Raw genomic sequence first — 18768 nt, 5'->3', positions numbered from 1 at the left:
CCAAAGCTGAAACCAAACCAAAACTGAATTTCAGCAGTGGTACTATATTCTCCGAGGCAGGATACGTTTGTTTTGTCTCCACAGCGGTGATGCAGGAGTGTGTGTCCTCCTATTTACATAATTATTCTGAGGATCCATGTAGGATATTTTTCATAGCTATGACCTTATCTGTCTGGCACCTGAGTATTTAATTTTCGATGTGCATGCTCTCTTTCCTCTTTTATTGTTTGCGATACCAGGATCTTTCCACACACAATTATATTTGTAAGAATCATAGCGCTGCACAAACACAGGTACAAGCCGACCAAGCTTATTTTGTTCCATGTAGATACTTCAAATTAAATCTGACCTCATTAGCTGCTAGTCCACAACACTGGATTTGTATCTCTGCATTCACTTCCACAGCAAAACAGCTCCCAAAGTAACAGTTTTAGCACAGACACCAACACCAACAAGGAGGATCATGACAATACAAACAACAACAAAACCTGGTTCCCATTTTTTTTGGTGTAATTACAAAAATTTGTGAAAATACTAACAGGTTGTTTCTTACTGGCGTAATGTTACCATGCAGAGGTTTCCTACGTACGCTTCCTGCTGGATCTACTCTCTAATTCAAATAGGAAAATAACGAGAAAAGAGGTGTTTTATTTCCTAAAAAAATTGGGAACCGGGACTTGTTGTTGGTTATATTGTATACAATTGTATTGCAGTGTTTAGTGTTGTGGACTGGCAGCCCAGGGGAGTCAGCTGACTTTTAGCTTGCTGATAAAAAAGTTGATTACAAACATTTGGGCGGTCCAAAAAGAGTGAGAACCCTGCAGTTACACAGATTATGTTCGCAAATTTGATAGTGGCATTAAATGACATATAGCTAGAAAAATAAATTCTTACAAAAGTGCTAACTATAATAATAATAGTAATAATAATAATAAGTGCTAAATAATATTACAAGAGAATCAAAAACATGTTGCAAGGTAATGCAAAAGTATTGAGAGAGAATGCAAAATTTATTACAAAAACATACCCAAAACCAAAACGCCAGCCCACACACACACACACACACACACACACACACACACAAATCTCTGTATGACCCTTGCGGGGCTCTGTAGCTCAGCACCTCAGTGTCAGTCTTTCTGCTGGGTTTTCCCTTCTGACTGATACAAATATGTACTGAAAGTGTTTCCTTTGTCCAACACTGAGCCTCCATGTAGGCGACGCTGCTCCCCTCCTCTGTGAGGGTTTTGCTCACGGCATCGACTGAATACTGAGCCTGTGTAAGTGGGCAGAGGCTAAAACAACATAATGTCCTAAATTAAGGCGGCTGACTCATAGTTCACATCACGGCTCCAGAGGTGGAAACCCGATAGCCCGCAGCAGATCCAAAAAGAAAAAAAGAAGAAGAAAAACCATGCCGTAAGTCCGCCAAGCCGTCCAGAGAATTACGCAAATCCTCAGAGTAAACAAAACAAGCCGTGATGGTGCAAACAGAGCCGGGAAGGTGAACGGCTGGCACGGAGGTGAAGATGGAAAAGCTCATGTCATCCTGGTGAGAGTCCAGCGGCTGGTCGGCCTGCTGGAGCTCTGCATCCTCAGCAGGAAACCTCACACGGCCTGGGACGGCAGGGTGTGGACGCTTTCCTCCGCACACGGCTGCAAACTCAGCTAAATAAAGTTTGTCAGCTGAGACAGGGAGCTCCTCACTCTCAGCTGTCTTATGTCTTCTTGACAAACGCATCGATTAGGTGGGTTTTTTTGGAGATCCACCAACCCAGTGAAGACATGTCCAGTCTCTTTTTATCAGTTGCATCTTTCTATATTTGCAACTTGAGGCTTACCTCCTCATAGTTTCTTCATTATACATTTCTTTTCATATTTTTGTACAACTACAACAGCATGTTAGAGCCATTTCAGGGGGAAAAAATGACAGTCAGGAGAAGAAGGGAGTTACCTGGTAATCTGGTTTCCATTTTTTTTTTCAGTGGAATTACAGAAAATTGTGAAAATACTATCAGGTTGTTCCTTACTGGCGTAAGGTTACCATGCAGAGGTTTCCTACATATGCTTCCTGCCGGATCTACTTTCCAATTCAAATAGGAAAATAACAAGAAAAGAGACATTTAATTTCCTTGTTTTTTTTTTTTTTTTTTTTTTTTTTTATTATGGTATACAATTCTACTGTAGGCTACTGTACAGTGTTAGAGTCAGCTGACTTTTAGCTTGTTGATAAAAAGCTAGTTAAATATGAACATTTGGGCTGTCCAAAAAAAGAGAACACCGTGTTATACAAATTTGATAGCGGTATTTAATGACACATAGCTTGACAAAAGATTTTTACAAAAGTGCTAAATATCAGCTGTATCAATACAGTGATATTGGACTGAAATTGGAATTTTAAAGCTCATTCTGGCCGATAATGACTTTGTACTGATTTATTTGTCTCCATATCGGTATTTTTTCTTACCCTAAACTTTTAGTTGGGTGACATCACAGCTGTTTGTGTTTGTGTGTGTGTGTCTATGGCCTTATTAAACATAATATATGGTAATAATATATAATATAATATAATATATGTCAGACTAATCTATCTATCACTCCTTCCACCGTCTGCCAAAAGCATAACTCTGAAAGCTTCAGCTCCGTTTGCTCTGGAAGAACAGCGCCCCCTTCCTGTTTTGTGCTGTAAAGCAACCCAAAGCAGACGGACGAGCGCTGCAGAGGCTGATGGAGGCTGACAGGCCCAACACCGCCGGTCTGATTTGTTTAAATTTTTACTGACATCTCCACATGAATGTGTTGATGATTCATGGATGTTTAAATGCTAAATGCAGCAGCCTTAAGTCACACTTGATTTAGGACTAATTTTAGGGCGTTTAGTTTCGGTTGATGCGGTGCCAGTGAGCTGAGGTGGAAAATGCAGATTCACATTTTATTCTGCAAGCCTCTCTGCTCCGGTTAGAGAGGCATCCGAGGTAAGAAAACAGGGCTGGCCGGCGTCCCAAAGCGTCCTCCTCTGTTCTCAGAGCTCCGCGGGTTAAACGAGGTTCTGCTCCGCGGCGGCTTGCCAAGATCTCCCGGAGCATTATGGGAACTTCTATAGCACTCCTGAGCAGGAAACCCAGCCCCTGTGCACAGACGAGGGCGAGAAGCATATAGGAAGTGAATCCCCATGTGAGCCAGCGGAGCCGCAGAGGCATGTCGAGGCACAGATGAATGTCAGCTTCATGTTAGTAGGCCGATTGTGTAAGCTCATGTTCTGCTAAACTAATCACACCGCGTTGCCCAATATCAATGTTTACATTCTCTGTAATGTCAGGGTTTGGTAAGCGAAGGGCGCGGGAAAGATTATATCTGCACTCTCACTCCTCAGCGTTTTGTCAGAGGAGGTGTTGCACTTCTCAAAACGTCCACCGTCTGTAATCACAACGGCACTATTGCTGATTCTGTGCTGTTTCTGTTGTTTTAGGACCACAGAAGTCTCCACCAGAGACCAGAGTAATCACTGGGATTAGACCAAACACCTCAGATCAAGCCGGCACATCAGGCCTGTGACTCTGCAAGATGAAGATCATAAAGAGAAAAAAAAGTCTATGGAAAGCCATTTTTTAATCCTCCTTTTCCAAATGAGTTCCAGCAGATGACAAATTACCATTAAGAGATAATAAAAATGAACAAGAACCCATTTTGGACGCCTTGCACCTCGTCCTAGCCAAAAAAAAAAAAAAAAGATATCAAAAGACCATTTTCCTTGACGTCTCGCTCAGAGAGGAAGCTCAAACTCTCTCATCATGTTGTACCGCTGCGTCGCACGTTGTGTCTTGTAAAACGGTAGGAAATCTGACAAAACTGAGAAAGCAGTGTAAAGTAAAGATCCAGAGGGAAATCGGCTCATAGCTCAGCAGCGTCGGCCGCTGTGACACACAGTCGACGAGACTCGATGAGATTTACATTTCTTTATCTCCCACTGGTGCACCACAGCAGCCACCCAGCCTGCATCCACTTCATCAGCCTTTTTTTTATCACTGAACATAGAAACACATAACAATGCATCACGTTCACCTTTACTAAACTAAATACACCAAATAAAATAAATAAAAGGGTTATGGGGTTTATACACAAACATATATATAAACTACAAGGCAGAGAATCAGGATGTATCCACACAAATCCTTCTAGCTGTTTTACCAAACTCCTTTTTTTGAGTAACAAGAAAAGAAAAATTCTAATAATCCTGTCAGAAACTGGTCATGAATGTTGAAACTGCTCTTTCTTGCTGCAAAGGAAGTGATGTTTTTTCCCCGGTTTGATTGAGGTAGACAGAAGAAGAAGAACAGGGCGCTTAGCGTGAGCAAAGTCCATCGACAGGGCAATCCAAGCCCCACCCACTCTGTTTGATTGACAGGTGCAGGAACCCCACAGTGGTGAGTGTTTAGCGACAAACAGGCTGAAAGAAAATGTTCATGTTTGCAGACAGAAACAGAAACGCTGCAAACAAGAGCCAAGAGAACAGCCCGACGGTAAGATGTGTGTGTGTGTGTGTGTGTGCTAGGATATTTCTGGGAGCTCACCTTGCCCATGCCAGCGTGTGCGTGGCCCATCTTCACCACCACGGGGAGGGACGGCGTGGAAACCTGCAGAGAGAGAGAGAGACAACATCAGAAAAAAACTCTGAGACGGGAAAGAAATTCACGTTTTGTGATTATCAACTTTCTCGGATAGTTGTCTTCTTTTTTATTAAATTGACTTGTTTTGTAGTAATTTTATGGCACTTGAAATTTAATTTTTAATTTATAATTATTATATATTAATATTATTGATATAATTATATATCTAAATATATAATCTGATTCCCAGTAATGTTTTTCTAATTTTCTGGATTTTTTTTCTAATTTTCTTTTCTTTGTTGTAATTTTTTTTTTCATTTTTTATAAATTTACTATGTTGTTTTTTTTTTTTTGTTGCTAATATTCATTTTTTTGTCATTTTCTTGTACCTTTTTTTTTTGGCTAATATTCAGATAATTTCTTGCTCTACCTTTTTCCCCCACACTTGTGAGAGATGTGATGTAAATGTGCTCAGGTGTTTTAAAGGGTTAAAGTGATGTCATGTGTTTAATATCAGTTTGTTGTGTGAATCTGAGGATGAAAACACCCTGAGGCGAGTAAAGCGGGAAGCCGAGGCGGTTGAGTCTGGAAGCGTCGTCGTCATCGTCTCTGAATTTAAATCGCCGCTGCGGCTGAAACGACTGGATGACGGAGAGCAGAGCTGCGTGAGGCGAACAGCGCCGGGAACACCCAACTGTCCTGAGGCCTGAGGTGGATTCAGAAAAGCTGTGGGTTTGTTAGAGAAAGCGTGGAGTTTCTGGGAAGCCGGGAGGACGGGCACGGCTCGGCGGGACGGGACGGGCGGACCGCAGCCGGGGTCCGCCTCTCCGTTTGTACAGATGAAACATCAACACATGACTTCAAACCTCGCTGCGGTTCGAACGCCCCTGATAAATCTGCTGATAGATTTATAGAGGCGATTGTAATCTGCACAGGGACTTTTCCAGCTCGGGAAGCACTTTCCCCTCCGCTGTTTGGAAGCGCTCACGCCGACACGCCGGGTTACGTAACAGCAACTTCAGGCAGGCCTGTGTGAGAGGAAGGCCACAGGAACACAGGAAAGGCACTTTGTAAAGACGCAGTGTGAGATTTAAAACCTCAGCAGGAACATCCAGTGAAGCAGACTTCACTCTGAAATACATTTTGTTTCCCTAAAACGCTTTATCATGTTGTTACCGTGTGAGAACTCTGAGAATCTGAGCGCTTTATTGTCATTTAACCAGGAAAATGTCTTTTAGAAGAGGCCGAGAGCAGGCAGCAGCACAGATAACACAACGAGACGCACAAAATGAATTAACCCATTGGCTGCCAGCCATTTTCAGACAACTCAACTATTCACAGATAGTTTGTTCTTTGATTATGTAAACAGGGCTGGGCGGCGGTGAAACGCCACTAGACTGCCGTGAGCTATGATGAAGCTGGGGCTGGTGGTCAGTTTTTTTTTTTTAAGATGGCGCCTTGAACGCAGCATCAGTCTCCACGGCTAGCGCGACTTCAAGACATCAATGGCAGCCAACGTGTTAAAATAAACAGAATATCAAAAATAATCACCAGCCGTCATCACAAGTCATCGACATCATGGATCATGATGATTCTTCTCTAAATCTAAAGGAGAAAAACACACGATGCTCGATGTTTGGTTAAATCTGGAGCTTTTCATCCTAAAATACAAGCAGCTAAATATGACGGCATGTTAGGGCCAATATAAGAGGGGGGAGGGGGGGATAAGCAGCCAGGGTGGAGGGGGTTAATATCTTGAAGAAAAAAAATGAGAAATTTCAAGACTTAAGTCATAAAATTACAAGAAAAAAACTCAGATGGTGATTGAAGTCGTAAAATAACGAGAAAAAACTCTGAAATTCTGAGATTAACGTTGTAAATTTGCGAGAAAAAACACCGATTTATGAGAAAAAAACTTGAAATTTCTGAGATTATCAACTCACAAATTTATGAGAAAAAAAATCATGTACTAGAGATTTCGTTTTGAAATTTTACCGCTTTAATATTCAAGTTTTTTTCTTATAAATTTACGACTTTAACCTCCAAAATTCAGATTTTTTTTCCTACAATTCCTCTGTAATTCCTTTTCCTCCTTACAACGGCCCTAACACGCCGTCTTACCACCCAAATGTGTTTTATGGATTGCATTCCTGACTTGTCCTGAATTTTGTTTTCAGTCCCTTCTGTCTGGATTTTGTGTTTCAAAACATGAAAAACGTCAAAAAAAAAAAACGTTCAAGAAACCCGGAGGGAACACTGAAGATAAAATGTAATCTTCTGGCTGTTTTCCTCTGACATCTCACTTGCCTTTTGCTAATTTCTGCCTCATTTTTTTGCATTTCTTTGCTTGTCACCTGTTTCCCCCGTGCATGTTTGTCAAAGTGAATTTGCTCCACATGGTATTTCAGAGAGATCAGAGGATGTTGTTGTGGTGTTGAGCCGCTTGATGCCAGTTTGTAATTTGTGATGTTGGGCTGCACAAATAAAACTGACTTGACCTCACTTGACCCTTCCATCACGCCTCCTTTGTTCTCTTCTTTCATTCTCTTCGTTGACGTATTTCATTGTTTTTCTGTCCTTTTGTTTTATATTCCCATGTCCTTCCTTTGTTCCTGTTTCACTGTTTCTACATCTTCATTTGTTTTAGCTCCATCACAAAAAGCACGAGGGATTATTTTAACATGTTCCAGCGTCACCTCTTTAAACGTCTGTCAGTGTTCAAGAGTGGCATCAAAACAATTTAATATATTGTTGATATGATATGAATAATATCATTTCAACAGAACATAAAAAGGTTGGAAATCTCCACAGCTAAAACATTTTAGTTTTACTTGTAAATGAAACCTCTTCACTCTGACGAGGCAGCACATTTGATGTTTCACTTTGAAATGTAGAAAGTCTCACTGAACAGAAATGCTCAAGTGCAGTGACCACAGGAAGTGTGTATGTGTGTGTGTGCGTGTGTGTGTGTGTGTGTGTGTGTGTGTGTGTGTGTGTGTGTCATCTGACTGCTGGTGAGTTGTTGGATTTAGCAGGTAAGTGAGAGTCTCTCTGCAGGACGGGGTGTTGAGTTGAGCTCTGGGCGTGCAGCTTGCAGCCGGCAGCCGCCCGCCTCCGTCTGTCTGTCTGTCTGTCTGTCTCCCTCTCTGTCTGTCTCTCTGTCTGTCTGTCTCTGTCTTCCCATCAGCGAGGCGATGACAGCAGTGCGTTGCCCTCGCCGTCGTCGTCGCTTCCCCGCCTCACGAGGGCGCTGCCTCACTCAAAACTTCCTACTAGCTGTACGATTTCTTTCTTTTTTGGATTTGTCCAGCACTTTGACTTTTTCTCACAGCAGCTCCGAGCGTTAAAATCTGTGAGGTTTTTTTTTTTTACATCGTAAAGTGCTTAGGAGCACCTGCCAGCGCTTTAGCCCTTACCGAACCCTGGCGTGGAGCAAAATGTCAAACCAGAGTTGGCTTGAGAGAGGTGGATGTTGGGTCGGTTCCACGCTGGAGCGATTTATCTGAAGGTTTAAAGGTAACCGCAGCAACACTGCCACCTGTGGGCCGAGAAAGGAGTTTACACCCAGCTGTACCTGTTTGCTCAGACCGGATGTCGTGCGTCCATCAAGTGAACTTTTTCAGTCAGTGTCCTCAAGGGGGCGTGGAAGTGGGTGTGGCTTAGCTTTAAACCCACCCAGGAGGCTGGTCATGGGTCAAGGCTGCACCGACCATCTCTCTGCTCTGATTGGCTGAAAGGGGCCGAGAGAGGGCGGGGCTTAATGTGACGGGGCTGTAACTTCCAGCTGCGACGGACTCGGTACGGATGTTTTATTTTTATCATAAATCCCCGATGAAAAAGTCTAATACGTAAATACCAAACTTTAACTTTTAAACTCGAAGGGGACATTTTTTTCCCATAAGTCTACAGTGATTTTTACATATTTTAAAGGCTAATCAACATTAACATGCTCAGTAGGACCATCTAAACAACAAGTGGGCTCAAGTCCAGATTAAAAATCCTATTGGCTGGTCTCAAATCTCAGTTTAAAACGAGATCTTCTTATTGTCTGCTTTAAAATCCAGACTGAATCAAGGAGCCCAGGCTTCAAAACCACCTGCCAAACCAAATTATTTATACACTTGCATGGTGAATCATCTTGTATTACTCTCATGGCTCTTTCCTTTTATGTTTGTGACTTTGAACTTTTTTTTTTAATTCTTCAAAACGAGCATTGTGCTGTAAATAAGAGGCAGTGTCATCACGCTGAGGTCACGGCTCAGAGAACTGCTGCGCGTCTCTCTGCTCAAACACAAACAACCATAAAACAAAGTGGTGCTGGTGCAGACTTTCCCTCAGACAGGAGGGACGACTCCTTATTTCACAGTGATTGATATTCTTTATGACAGCGCTCAACACAACAAGTTTCCATCCTCAAAAAAAAAAAAAAAAAAAAAAGCAAGCTCTCGGCGGGTCATTAGTGCCACCGAGGCTTTCCCGGCTCTCAGATGTGGAAGTTTGGATTTGAACCTTTTGTTCCCAGCAGAAATCTGCAAAACACATCCAGTGTGGTGGAGAAATCACATGCAGGGGGAAAAAAAAAGCTAATTATATGGTGGGCGATTTCACCAGACTCGGTTTCACTTTGTAGCGCAGGCTTCAGTTTACAGTAAACGTGCCAGACGGCCAGACCTGGCACGCTATGGACATACTTCAGGGAAGCCCCTCCGCCCCCGCCACCCCGCCACCCCCTCCCCTGCATGAGTCAGTCATGTCTGAGGTGAATCACACTTCCCCAACTTCAAAACACGTCCGTGCGACATTCCTGCCGGCTCCCACCGCCGTGCCGACCACCGCAGCGTACGCAGACGGGAGAATCTTAAGTCTCCGCTCGGCTGGAATTTTCCATTTCGTCCCAGTTTGCACGGTCGAAAACACGGACGGGCTGCTGGGAAAGGGGGAGTGTCACGTGTCCGTCACATGTCCGCAGGTGACATCATGTCGTGCATCTGCGTCCACTTTGTCAGTAATGAAATAAAGAGTGGTCCTTTTGATTTCTGTGGAAACAAGTGACGGCTGTTTCCCTGCTGAGGGGAACACAAACAGGCTGATTAACCCTGCAGATGATGGACTGGGAGCTCCTGTGGCAGGTTGTGCAGGGACATTCAGAAATCCCTGATTTAAGCAAATGCAAAGTTATTCTTTTGTTAGACTTTTTTGGGGGGGAGGGAGGGGCATTTCTGCTTATTAAAGGGGGAAATATCATGCAACAAAGGGTCTGGGCTTGGATTTGAACCTGGGTCTTGTGGTTCGCGTTGTACCAGCCGAGCCACCAGGGAGCATCTCCTTTATCCCATTCCCCTCGATCCTAGGCGGCTTACAAGGTGACTTTTGGACTTATCTGCCACGACCCTGAGGAACAACATGCCTCGACAGGTTAGCGGTCCCTAGTTGAGGTGGAACCGTGTGGCGCCCCCTGCTGGCCGGGACTGGGTGGCAGGAGCTGTCAGACTGGGTCCAGCCTCATGGACTCACCTGGTCCCCTCAGTGTTTACCTGCTGCAGCAGATCAGGGCCTCAGTCCTGTCAGATCAGCTGCACGGGTTGTGGGGAGTCACTGTGGGCTTGTTTGGAGGAACGGGCCTGTGCTGAGGGTTCTGTGTGGAACCCAGAACCCTGCCACCCAGAACCCTGCCACCCAGAACCCTGCCACCCTGAACCCTGCAGCCCTGAACCCTGCCACCCTGAACCCTGCAGCCCTGAACCCTGCAGCCCTGAACCCTGCCACCCAGAACCCTGCCACCCTGAACCCTGCCACCCAGAACCCTGCAGCCCTGAACCCTGCAGCCCCAACGCCGTCATAACGTCAAACACATTAAAAACAAGCTTTGGTTTTGCTTGGATTTGGATTTGAATTTGGACCGCGAACGGGAAGATGTTTGTTTGAGCCGTCCACCCCCACGCCTGCCTCTTTATATGGACTCTGTCGCCCCCTGTAGACCACGTCACATTAATGCAGTTGCATTTTTCACACCTACGCGATGCAAAATGTGACACTGACACTTTTTGCTGTGGTGGAGCGGCGAGTCTCTCACACGCTTTGCCTCGACACTTCACACTGACCACAGCTCGACCCAACTGAACACCTGTGGGAGGTTCTGGACCCGCCACCTCCATCACCACAACACTGGATGAGGGGAAATCACCTGGAGGAATGGAGCTCCGTCCCTCCAGGAGAAACATGGAGGACGTATGAACGTGGATATGGACGTATGGAGGACCTGTGAGCGGTTGAAAAAGACAGCAGGTGAGCTGTGAGTGACATGGAGGTACTCTGGGTGGAGCACACGGACTACAAAAACTTCTGAAAGCCAGAAACCTCGGCAGGTGACCAAGCTGTTAGGAATGCACCGGATCTAGTAGCATAATCTGTGCTTCCAAATCTGGCTGGACCTTTAGGCCAGACAAAAATAATTTCTGGGTTCCGGTCCCCGACCGAGTGTCCCATTTAACCCCCGAGTCAGGTTATTTTATTGGCCTCTGTGTAAAAATAAAATAAAAAAATAAAATAAAGGCACTATGTGACCGAGTGTGACTTTGTTAGCATTGGTCAAAAGTTAAGCAGGGCTTTTATTTTGATGTATGTTGCACTCGTCATAACTGGTGAACTGGGAGCATCAGAGCCCCATGTGGCAGGATTTCAGGGTCCGTGATGTGTCCCGATGTGTCATTTGAACAAGAAACCTCACTCCAATCTGCACCTTTAAGGCCCTGTCCACACTGAAATGGATTTTTTTTGAAAATACAACAATTTCTCCACTGAAAGAAAAAGAAACTCCGCCCATAGAGGAGGGTTTTCAAACATCGGCGTCCATGTGAGAACACAAAAACACATGCGACTTGACGATCTGAGCATGTCCAGAGACGCTAACCAGAGGTAGCAAGAGCCAATCCGCTTCAAAGCGCCTTGACAACGTCCAAAACCGACGGGAGGAAGAGAGTGGGACGATCAAAAACGAGGATGAGTGGTTTAAATGGACAGAGGAGGAGGCTGAGCTCCGCCTAAAAGTCACAAATGAATAGAAAAGGACTCATCGCAAAAGGAAAAGGAAGGAGAACATTTTCCAAAAGGTGCGCTGTTGGTGCCACATGAACACCCAATTTTCATGTGTGGAAACAGAAAGACAAAAATTTGTTTAATAAAAAACTCTCTCTGTATTAATGCAGCCTAAAATTACCAAAAAAAAAAAATAATAATAATAATAATAAAAAATACGGGAGGTTATGTGTACAGGTAATTTGTGTTACTCTTTGAAACTTGAGGAAATTCAGTTGATTTCTTTCAAAAAACATGATTCTGGGTAAATTAGCCGCTGACTCGACAATTAGCAAGGAAACTAGTGGAAAAAGTGCAAGAAAATGACCCCAAAAAATCCCCCAAATAAAAGAAATACACTAAAAGAAATACAGGATGTTGCTTTGAGAGTTAAACGTCAAATCTAAATGAATGAATCTGCTCTGTATTCATGACTGATACTGTCCAACCTCCCATATACAGTGAATTATGGTCATTTTATGCAAGAGGGGCAATATAAATCTTAATTTTTGCCATTAAAGTCTCACGGTGAGATAAAATATTGTAACTCCTGAGTATTTAGAGGGAACAGAATGTGGGTCAAGTCACTCACACTGAGCCTGCAGAAAGCCGACTCGCATCAATTATCCAGTGAAACACATGGTGCATCCATCCTGCCTTTATGATCTCTTCATCTTTATTACGGCCACTCGGAGCCGCCACATCAAGCGGCAGACGAGAGGCGCGATGGTTTGGGCAGACGGCGGGAGCAGGGCGACCCCGACCCACAATCCCTTTCAACCCAAAAGAGGACCAGAGACGGCCCGCCCACACGAGAAACCGCGCCTGGGGATCCAGTTCGCCCCGAGAGAGCAGGGAGGCTCGTCGTGCATAAAATAAAAAACACACACACACACACAAAAAAAATCTGACTGGACTCCCACACCTGGCTCACTGTGTGTGTGTGTGTGTGTGTGTGTGTGTGTGTGTGTGTGTGTGTGTGTGTGTAAACCTTTAAATCATTTCAACCTCAAATAGCAGAGCAACTTTTCACTTTGAAGCAGAACAAAACGGTCAGATGGGCTTCTGAAATAAAAATTTATTATATCAGTAATCCCCAGGAGGGCGACCTTTATGCTGTGATGATAGGTCCAACAGCTCAGTATGAAAGGTTTTATAAAAACGGGGTACAAAACACAGGTGTGCCGTCTCAAAACTCCTTTCTTTTAAGTGGAGCACATAAATAAGAATAAAAAAGGACAGCAGAAAGCATGAAAGACCGCTAACCTGCTTTCTGGTTATATAAAACTGTCAGCGCCACAATGGAAAAATCCTCCATTCAAAGCCAAAGTCCTGAATTCAAACTTTTCCCTCAGTGAAAGAACAGAGGAACGGCTCCTTTTCAGAGACTTAAATTAGTGACGCATGAAACTTTAATAATTTTTAAAAATGTTGTCGCTCTAACTGCTCCGTATACTGTTGGATAGAGTTCACATTTACTCTTTGACAGTGTTTTGGTTTCACTCTAAAGTAAACCTGCAATTTGCTGGTGTGATGTGAGTCAACATGGTGGTCAAATCTCATTTTAGTAGAACAAAGAGAATTACGACAATATAAAAAACAACAAGTCCCAATACCATTTTTTAAAAAAAATTACACATCTGTTTTCTTGGTATTTTCCATTTTGAATAGGAAAGTAGATCCGGCAGGTGGCGTCTGCAGGAAATGTCTGCATAGTAACCTTACGCCAGGAAGAAACAACCTGACAGCACTTTCATAAATATTTATAATCACATTAAAAAAAAAAAAAGTGGGAACCAGGACTTGGTGTTATCAAGTCGTTTCTTCCTGGTGCAAGGTAACTATTCCCTGCAGATGCTACCTGCTGGATCTACTTTCCAATTCAAATACAAAAATAACAACAAAATAGACGTTTAATTTCCTCAAAAAGTGGGAACCAGGTCTCGTTGCTGTTTATATTCTCATAATCCTTTTTGTTGGTGTTGGTTTAAAAGTGTTATTTTATTTTGGGAGCTGTTCTGCTGTGGAAGTGAAATGAGAGATTTAAATCCAGTGTTGTGGATTAGCAGCTAACGAGCAGATTTTACCTCCATGTGGATTCACATCACACCCAGGAGACTAGACAACACACACACAAACACACACACCGAGGACAACTTTTCATTAACTAGTTCTTGGTGATCGGAGATTTTACCCAACATTTTTCCCAAACATCCGATTCCAAAAGCTTCGCGTATCATGACAGAAATCAAAGTCTTGATTATCTGAATTCATGGAAAATGGTGGAGAAGAGAGGGATTTTACATAAATGATTTTGTCAAGTGACAAAATAGACTAACAATCCAAGTAGAACCGGGTAAAAAATCAATATTAGATCAATATCCTGGTGCGAGACTAAATCTGGTCTGGGGTTTTGGATATTATAAGATGTTTGATATGACGTTAATGTTGTCTTTTTGTGGTTTTGAAAGCTCCGTTACAGTAAAGGAATGCATTTTCATGAACTTATTAGATTGTTCTAGCTGTTTTGTTATTTGTCTTTAATTACTGTTTATCAAAAATCTCATGTGTGAATATAAAAGCACAAAAAAGACAGAGAGGTGACTGGTCAAAGACATTGTGATATTTGATTCTGACTACATTTTGTCGTAGTCTTTGCAGTGATTTGTTTTTCCATTTGGTCTAACTGGGCTGATTTGCTTTGATAATTGGTCGACCTGAGGCCTGTATCACGAAGCAGGATTAAGGGGTTAGCGAGATAACTTCAGGCTCAACTCCAGATTTTCTGTATCACAAAGCTGGTTCACCTCTGATCGGGATAGAAAACCTGTCCTAATCCTATCCTGAACGCTAGCCTGCTCCGGGGCAGGCTAACGTTCAGGATAGGATTGAATCCTACATAAAGCACCGCCCCCTGGCCAATCAGCTGTTTGCCAAACCGTGGCCGGACCAATCATTGACGATTCCATTGAACAACGAGTCCAAATAAGGAGAGCATTACGACATTAAAGGATTTTCCTTGACCGATCATATCCGTAACATTTTGCCGACAACCCTCAGAGAGAGAGGCTGTAATATTAATGTGAAGCAGCTTCAGCCTGGCTAACAGCTGCCTGCTGCACAGAGCTGACACTCTGTAGGAGAGGAAAACAGAAATGAGAAATCGTTTCTGTATTTTTTTTGTTTTTTTTTTTTATTTGATAATTAAAAATATTTTTAGAGGCATTTCACAACATTTTAGGGACATTTAAATGGCTCAATTAATTAGCTCTAAATATTTTTGGGGGGCAAATTATTCCTGGGTGAGAGAATAGGCCTGATTGACAGCTCGCTGATGCAAATATGAAAAAGGATCATTTGTACCCTTCATTCAAGAGGGCGAGTAGGCATTTATAGTTGCCTTTTTTCCCTGTTCAAACGCAGCTCAGTATCTGATTTTATTCAGGCTGTCAACCTGATGCACTGACTGACGTGATTAATTTTTGGCGTCCGCTTCATTTTATTATAGCCTGTATAATAAATGGCAGTAAATAAACGTAGCCTATAATAAAATGGCAAACTTACAAAATGCAATGATATTCTTGTGTTTTGGGGGATTTTTTGAGGGATTACACCTGGAGGAATTAAATATCTCTCATACACGCAGCACATCTGTGCAGTGCAGTGAGTTCATAGGTTTCAGCGTCAGATGTGGACTTAAGCCACCGATGTGTAATTTGCGCATTTAGTCGGCAACTCGTTGCCAAGCATTCTGCCTTCTCTTCGCGGCAGCCGCGGCGTTCGATTTAGTGTGTAGATGTTGTTTTTCCTCCTCATACTTTTAGTAGGCTATAATATGCCTCACCTCCGCCGTGACATACGCTGTGCTTTTTTCCTTGTCGCTCATGTTTGTGATTGGTCGGCTGCCTCAGACTCCGCCCCTTAAACGTGCGAGTTCACGGCTCCTGGTGAGGCAAACCTGGATCGAATGAGCAAGTTGATAACCAGCGTCGTGATACCGCTTATCCCTGATCACCATGATCTCGATTAGTGTATCCGGACAGGTCTGGCTAATCCAGCGAAAACTGAGCTTGCTTCGTGATACAGGCCTCTGGTCAGGAAAGGGCTGCATTTGTCTCTATTGTCAATATTTCCTCCTCATTTCCCATCATCTTCGAGGCTTTTTGGGAGTTTTTTATCGCCTGCTATGAGCCTTCAAGTCAGAAAGTGTCGTTCTGCTTTGTTTGGTGTAAATCTGTGTGCCTGTAAACCCCTTTTGGGATGTAAACAGTGATTTGGAGCTCTAAATAAATTTGAATTTTAACTTGATTTTGGCCACATCGCCCCAGCCACTGTGGTACACGCTATCAGCTCATATTTACAGTTTCATAATCTGTACTGGCAGAGAACAGCCGTAATCAGTGCATCCCTCGTTTGGAGCGAAATTGAGACATCAGCTGTCATGTGAAATCCTACAAACTAAATCTCCAGTGGAAATTTCTGAATGTTGTGAATCTCCGAGTGAGCAAAGCGTGACACGCCCCCGTAACCCACACTAATACACCGTCACGGTAACCGTCCCTGCGGGACGCCGACCACCCCAGACGACCATTCAGATGCTTGCTGTATCAAACCATATCCAGTAACAGCCGCCTTAATGGAGCATGGCAATTATTGTCGTGGAATTTCAGCTCATCTGGCTTCCATTAGGATCCGAGCAGCGTGTTTCCATGAGGGAAACAGCTGTGTGGAAAACAGGCTGGAAGTTTCCAGGGCGGATGCTTCCTGACGGAGGAGCGACGGAGACAAACGGCACTGTCATCCTAACAAGTCATCAGTCTCATCTTCACTGTCCAAATCTTGTTTTTCTTCATACAAGGTAAAAAAAAAAATCCACCAGTGGGATGAGATAATCCCACTTGTTTACAACATTAATCAGCTTTTTTCCAGAATTTTCTTGAATTAGGTGTCCTTTTCTTGATCCTAGAGGGCTGATCTGCCCTATTCTGCCTTGTTTCAACAGATTCATGCTTGTTCCCAGAGACAATTCCTGAAACAAGTGAAAGGGTCAATCAAACGGGGGCAGGAGGAATAAAAAACTGAGCTGAGTGGACCTCCCTTACTCCTGCATGTGAATAAAACTTTTTAATTTTCATCAAGTGTCATAGTTTTGTGATGGTTTGCACAATCAGTGATGGCTGGGACGGTGTGTTAGGGCCACTATAGGGAGAAAAAAAAAACTGCAGAGCCAGGGGAGTAAGGGGTTATAATCTCAGGATTTCCAAGATTAAAGTCAGAAATTAATAAGAAAAACCTCACAAATTTGTTGAAAATTTGTTGAAAATTTTGAGATTATAAAGTCACAAATTTGCAAGAAATATTAAAGTTCTTTCTTGTAAATTTAAAGTTTAAATCTCGTAAATCTCAGAATTTCTGAGATTAAAGTGGTAAATTGGTAAATTAAATGGTAAAGTGGTAATTAAAGTGGTAAAGTGGTAAATTAAATAATATCCAGAGAATATTACCCCCCTTCGCCAGGCCCCATAATTTTTTCCCCTACAGTGGCCCTAATATGCTGTCAAAGATGACAATAAAAATCATTTGAATGAGGAATTACATAATTTAGTGTGTCATCTATTTAATAAAGGCACCATGTAGTAAAGTGTGCATGCTTTTATGCATAAAATGCATATAATTTGATTTCTGTCATCACCCCCTGGTTCTGTCCTTTTTCCTTCTGTCCTTTGTTTTTCACTTCAGTTGGTACAGGCGTTTCTGCTCTGGCTCACTACAAACCATTTCCTTTCAGAATAATAAACTGAAAAGACAGGCAAAGTAAGCACATGAAGATGGAGGAAACAAGAGTTGGCAGTTGTCAAAAAACAAGATTTGAAGTCTGAATATGGGACTAAATGTGTTGTTCAGATTGATTTTTTGCAGTGCATGACAGAATCTGACAGATCATCAGTACAGCTACAGCCGTTATGATTGCAGGTTAAACGCGTGGTGCGTTTATCTGATTTGTTAAATTGGTATTACATCTGCGTGGAGATGGATGAAAGAACATGAGGACTATTTTAACTTTGTAAAATGAAAAAAAAAAAAAAAAAATCAAGCGGGCTCTCCGCAATATCAAAGTCAACTGTGCCCAGTGTGATCCTGATTTCCCAGGTGGTTAATATTACAGCTGGTTAACCGATATGATTTAATAACAGAACACGGCCGCCGCTCCAGCTCAGTCTATTCATTTTAAGTAAACACAGATTTGCTTGCTGAGTAGATGTCCAGACTCTATTAAAGTGGAGCTATTTCGGTCCGGGTTCCCTGCGGTCGAGCTGGAATCGGGAACCTGGACGGGACGTATTAGCGCTAATCAATTCACTAACCTACATTTCAGCCTCAGAAGGAAAAGAGGCGGCGAGGCAGACGGGCCGCTCCTGCAAAATCCATCAGCGCTGTGCCACATTCCTCTCAGTCTAAAAGGGAAAGAGATGTTGCATTCCCATTTTCCACGGGCTTCCAGCAGCATTAGGCACTGGAAAAGGCTGAGCGGAGACCAAGTGACTGTGTGCAGGAACGGATTCACATGATCCGCCGATCGCTCAGTCCATCCAGGAAACTGCTGGACGCTGGCGAAAAACAAAATGTGTCAAGGAGCTGAAACAACGTCTGTGTGCAACGTGACAGTGAGAGGACACAACTACAAAGTTTCTGTTTATGTCTGGTACATTTCTATTTTCCCCAGTGAAGAGACGCTCTCCCCTCTGGCCCCGCCCCCTCTGAGAGGTCAGAGGTCAGGGATTTGGGTTGACCAGCTTCAGGCCTGTACCCTTGTGCACATTAGAGTTTTATTCTGCAAGCATTTCCTAAATGCAAAAATAATCTCATTGGTCAATTAAACCTCAGTTTAATTGACCAATGACTAAGTGGCTAAGTAGCATTAGCTAAGACTGACGCTTAGATAAAAACACATGAGGTAAGAAAAGAAGAGGATATTCTGACGTCTGGCTCTGAATCTGCTACTAACTGAAACAATACTGAGTTAGCTGGTTAGCCTTGTTTACCTCACAACTTCAAACTACCTGTACTAGGCTACTGCTATCCCATA

General features: G+C 43.2%; 1 protein-coding gene across 1 annotated transcript in view; it reads right to left on the bottom strand.

The window, feature by feature from the left end:
• Window positions 1-18768, bottom strand: part of syn3 (synapsin III) — a 130646-nt gene that overhangs the window by 19786 nt on the left and 92092 nt on the right. The window contains exon 7 of the mRNA XM_030045653.1: window positions 4572-4634. Coding sequence (XP_029901513.1) covers window positions 4572-4634 — 63 coding nt within the window. The remainder of the gene's footprint in view (window positions 1-4571; window positions 4635-18768) is intronic.

This window comes from Myripristis murdjan, chromosome 23, assembly GCF_902150065.1.
Source record: "Myripristis murdjan chromosome 23, fMyrMur1.1, whole genome shotgun sequence".
NCBI classification, from domain to species: domain Eukaryota; kingdom Metazoa; phylum Chordata; class Actinopteri; order Holocentriformes; family Holocentridae; genus Myripristis; species Myripristis murdjan.
The sequence above is the reverse complement of the archived record's forward strand: the minus strand, read 5'-3'. Positions and strand labels throughout refer to the sequence as shown.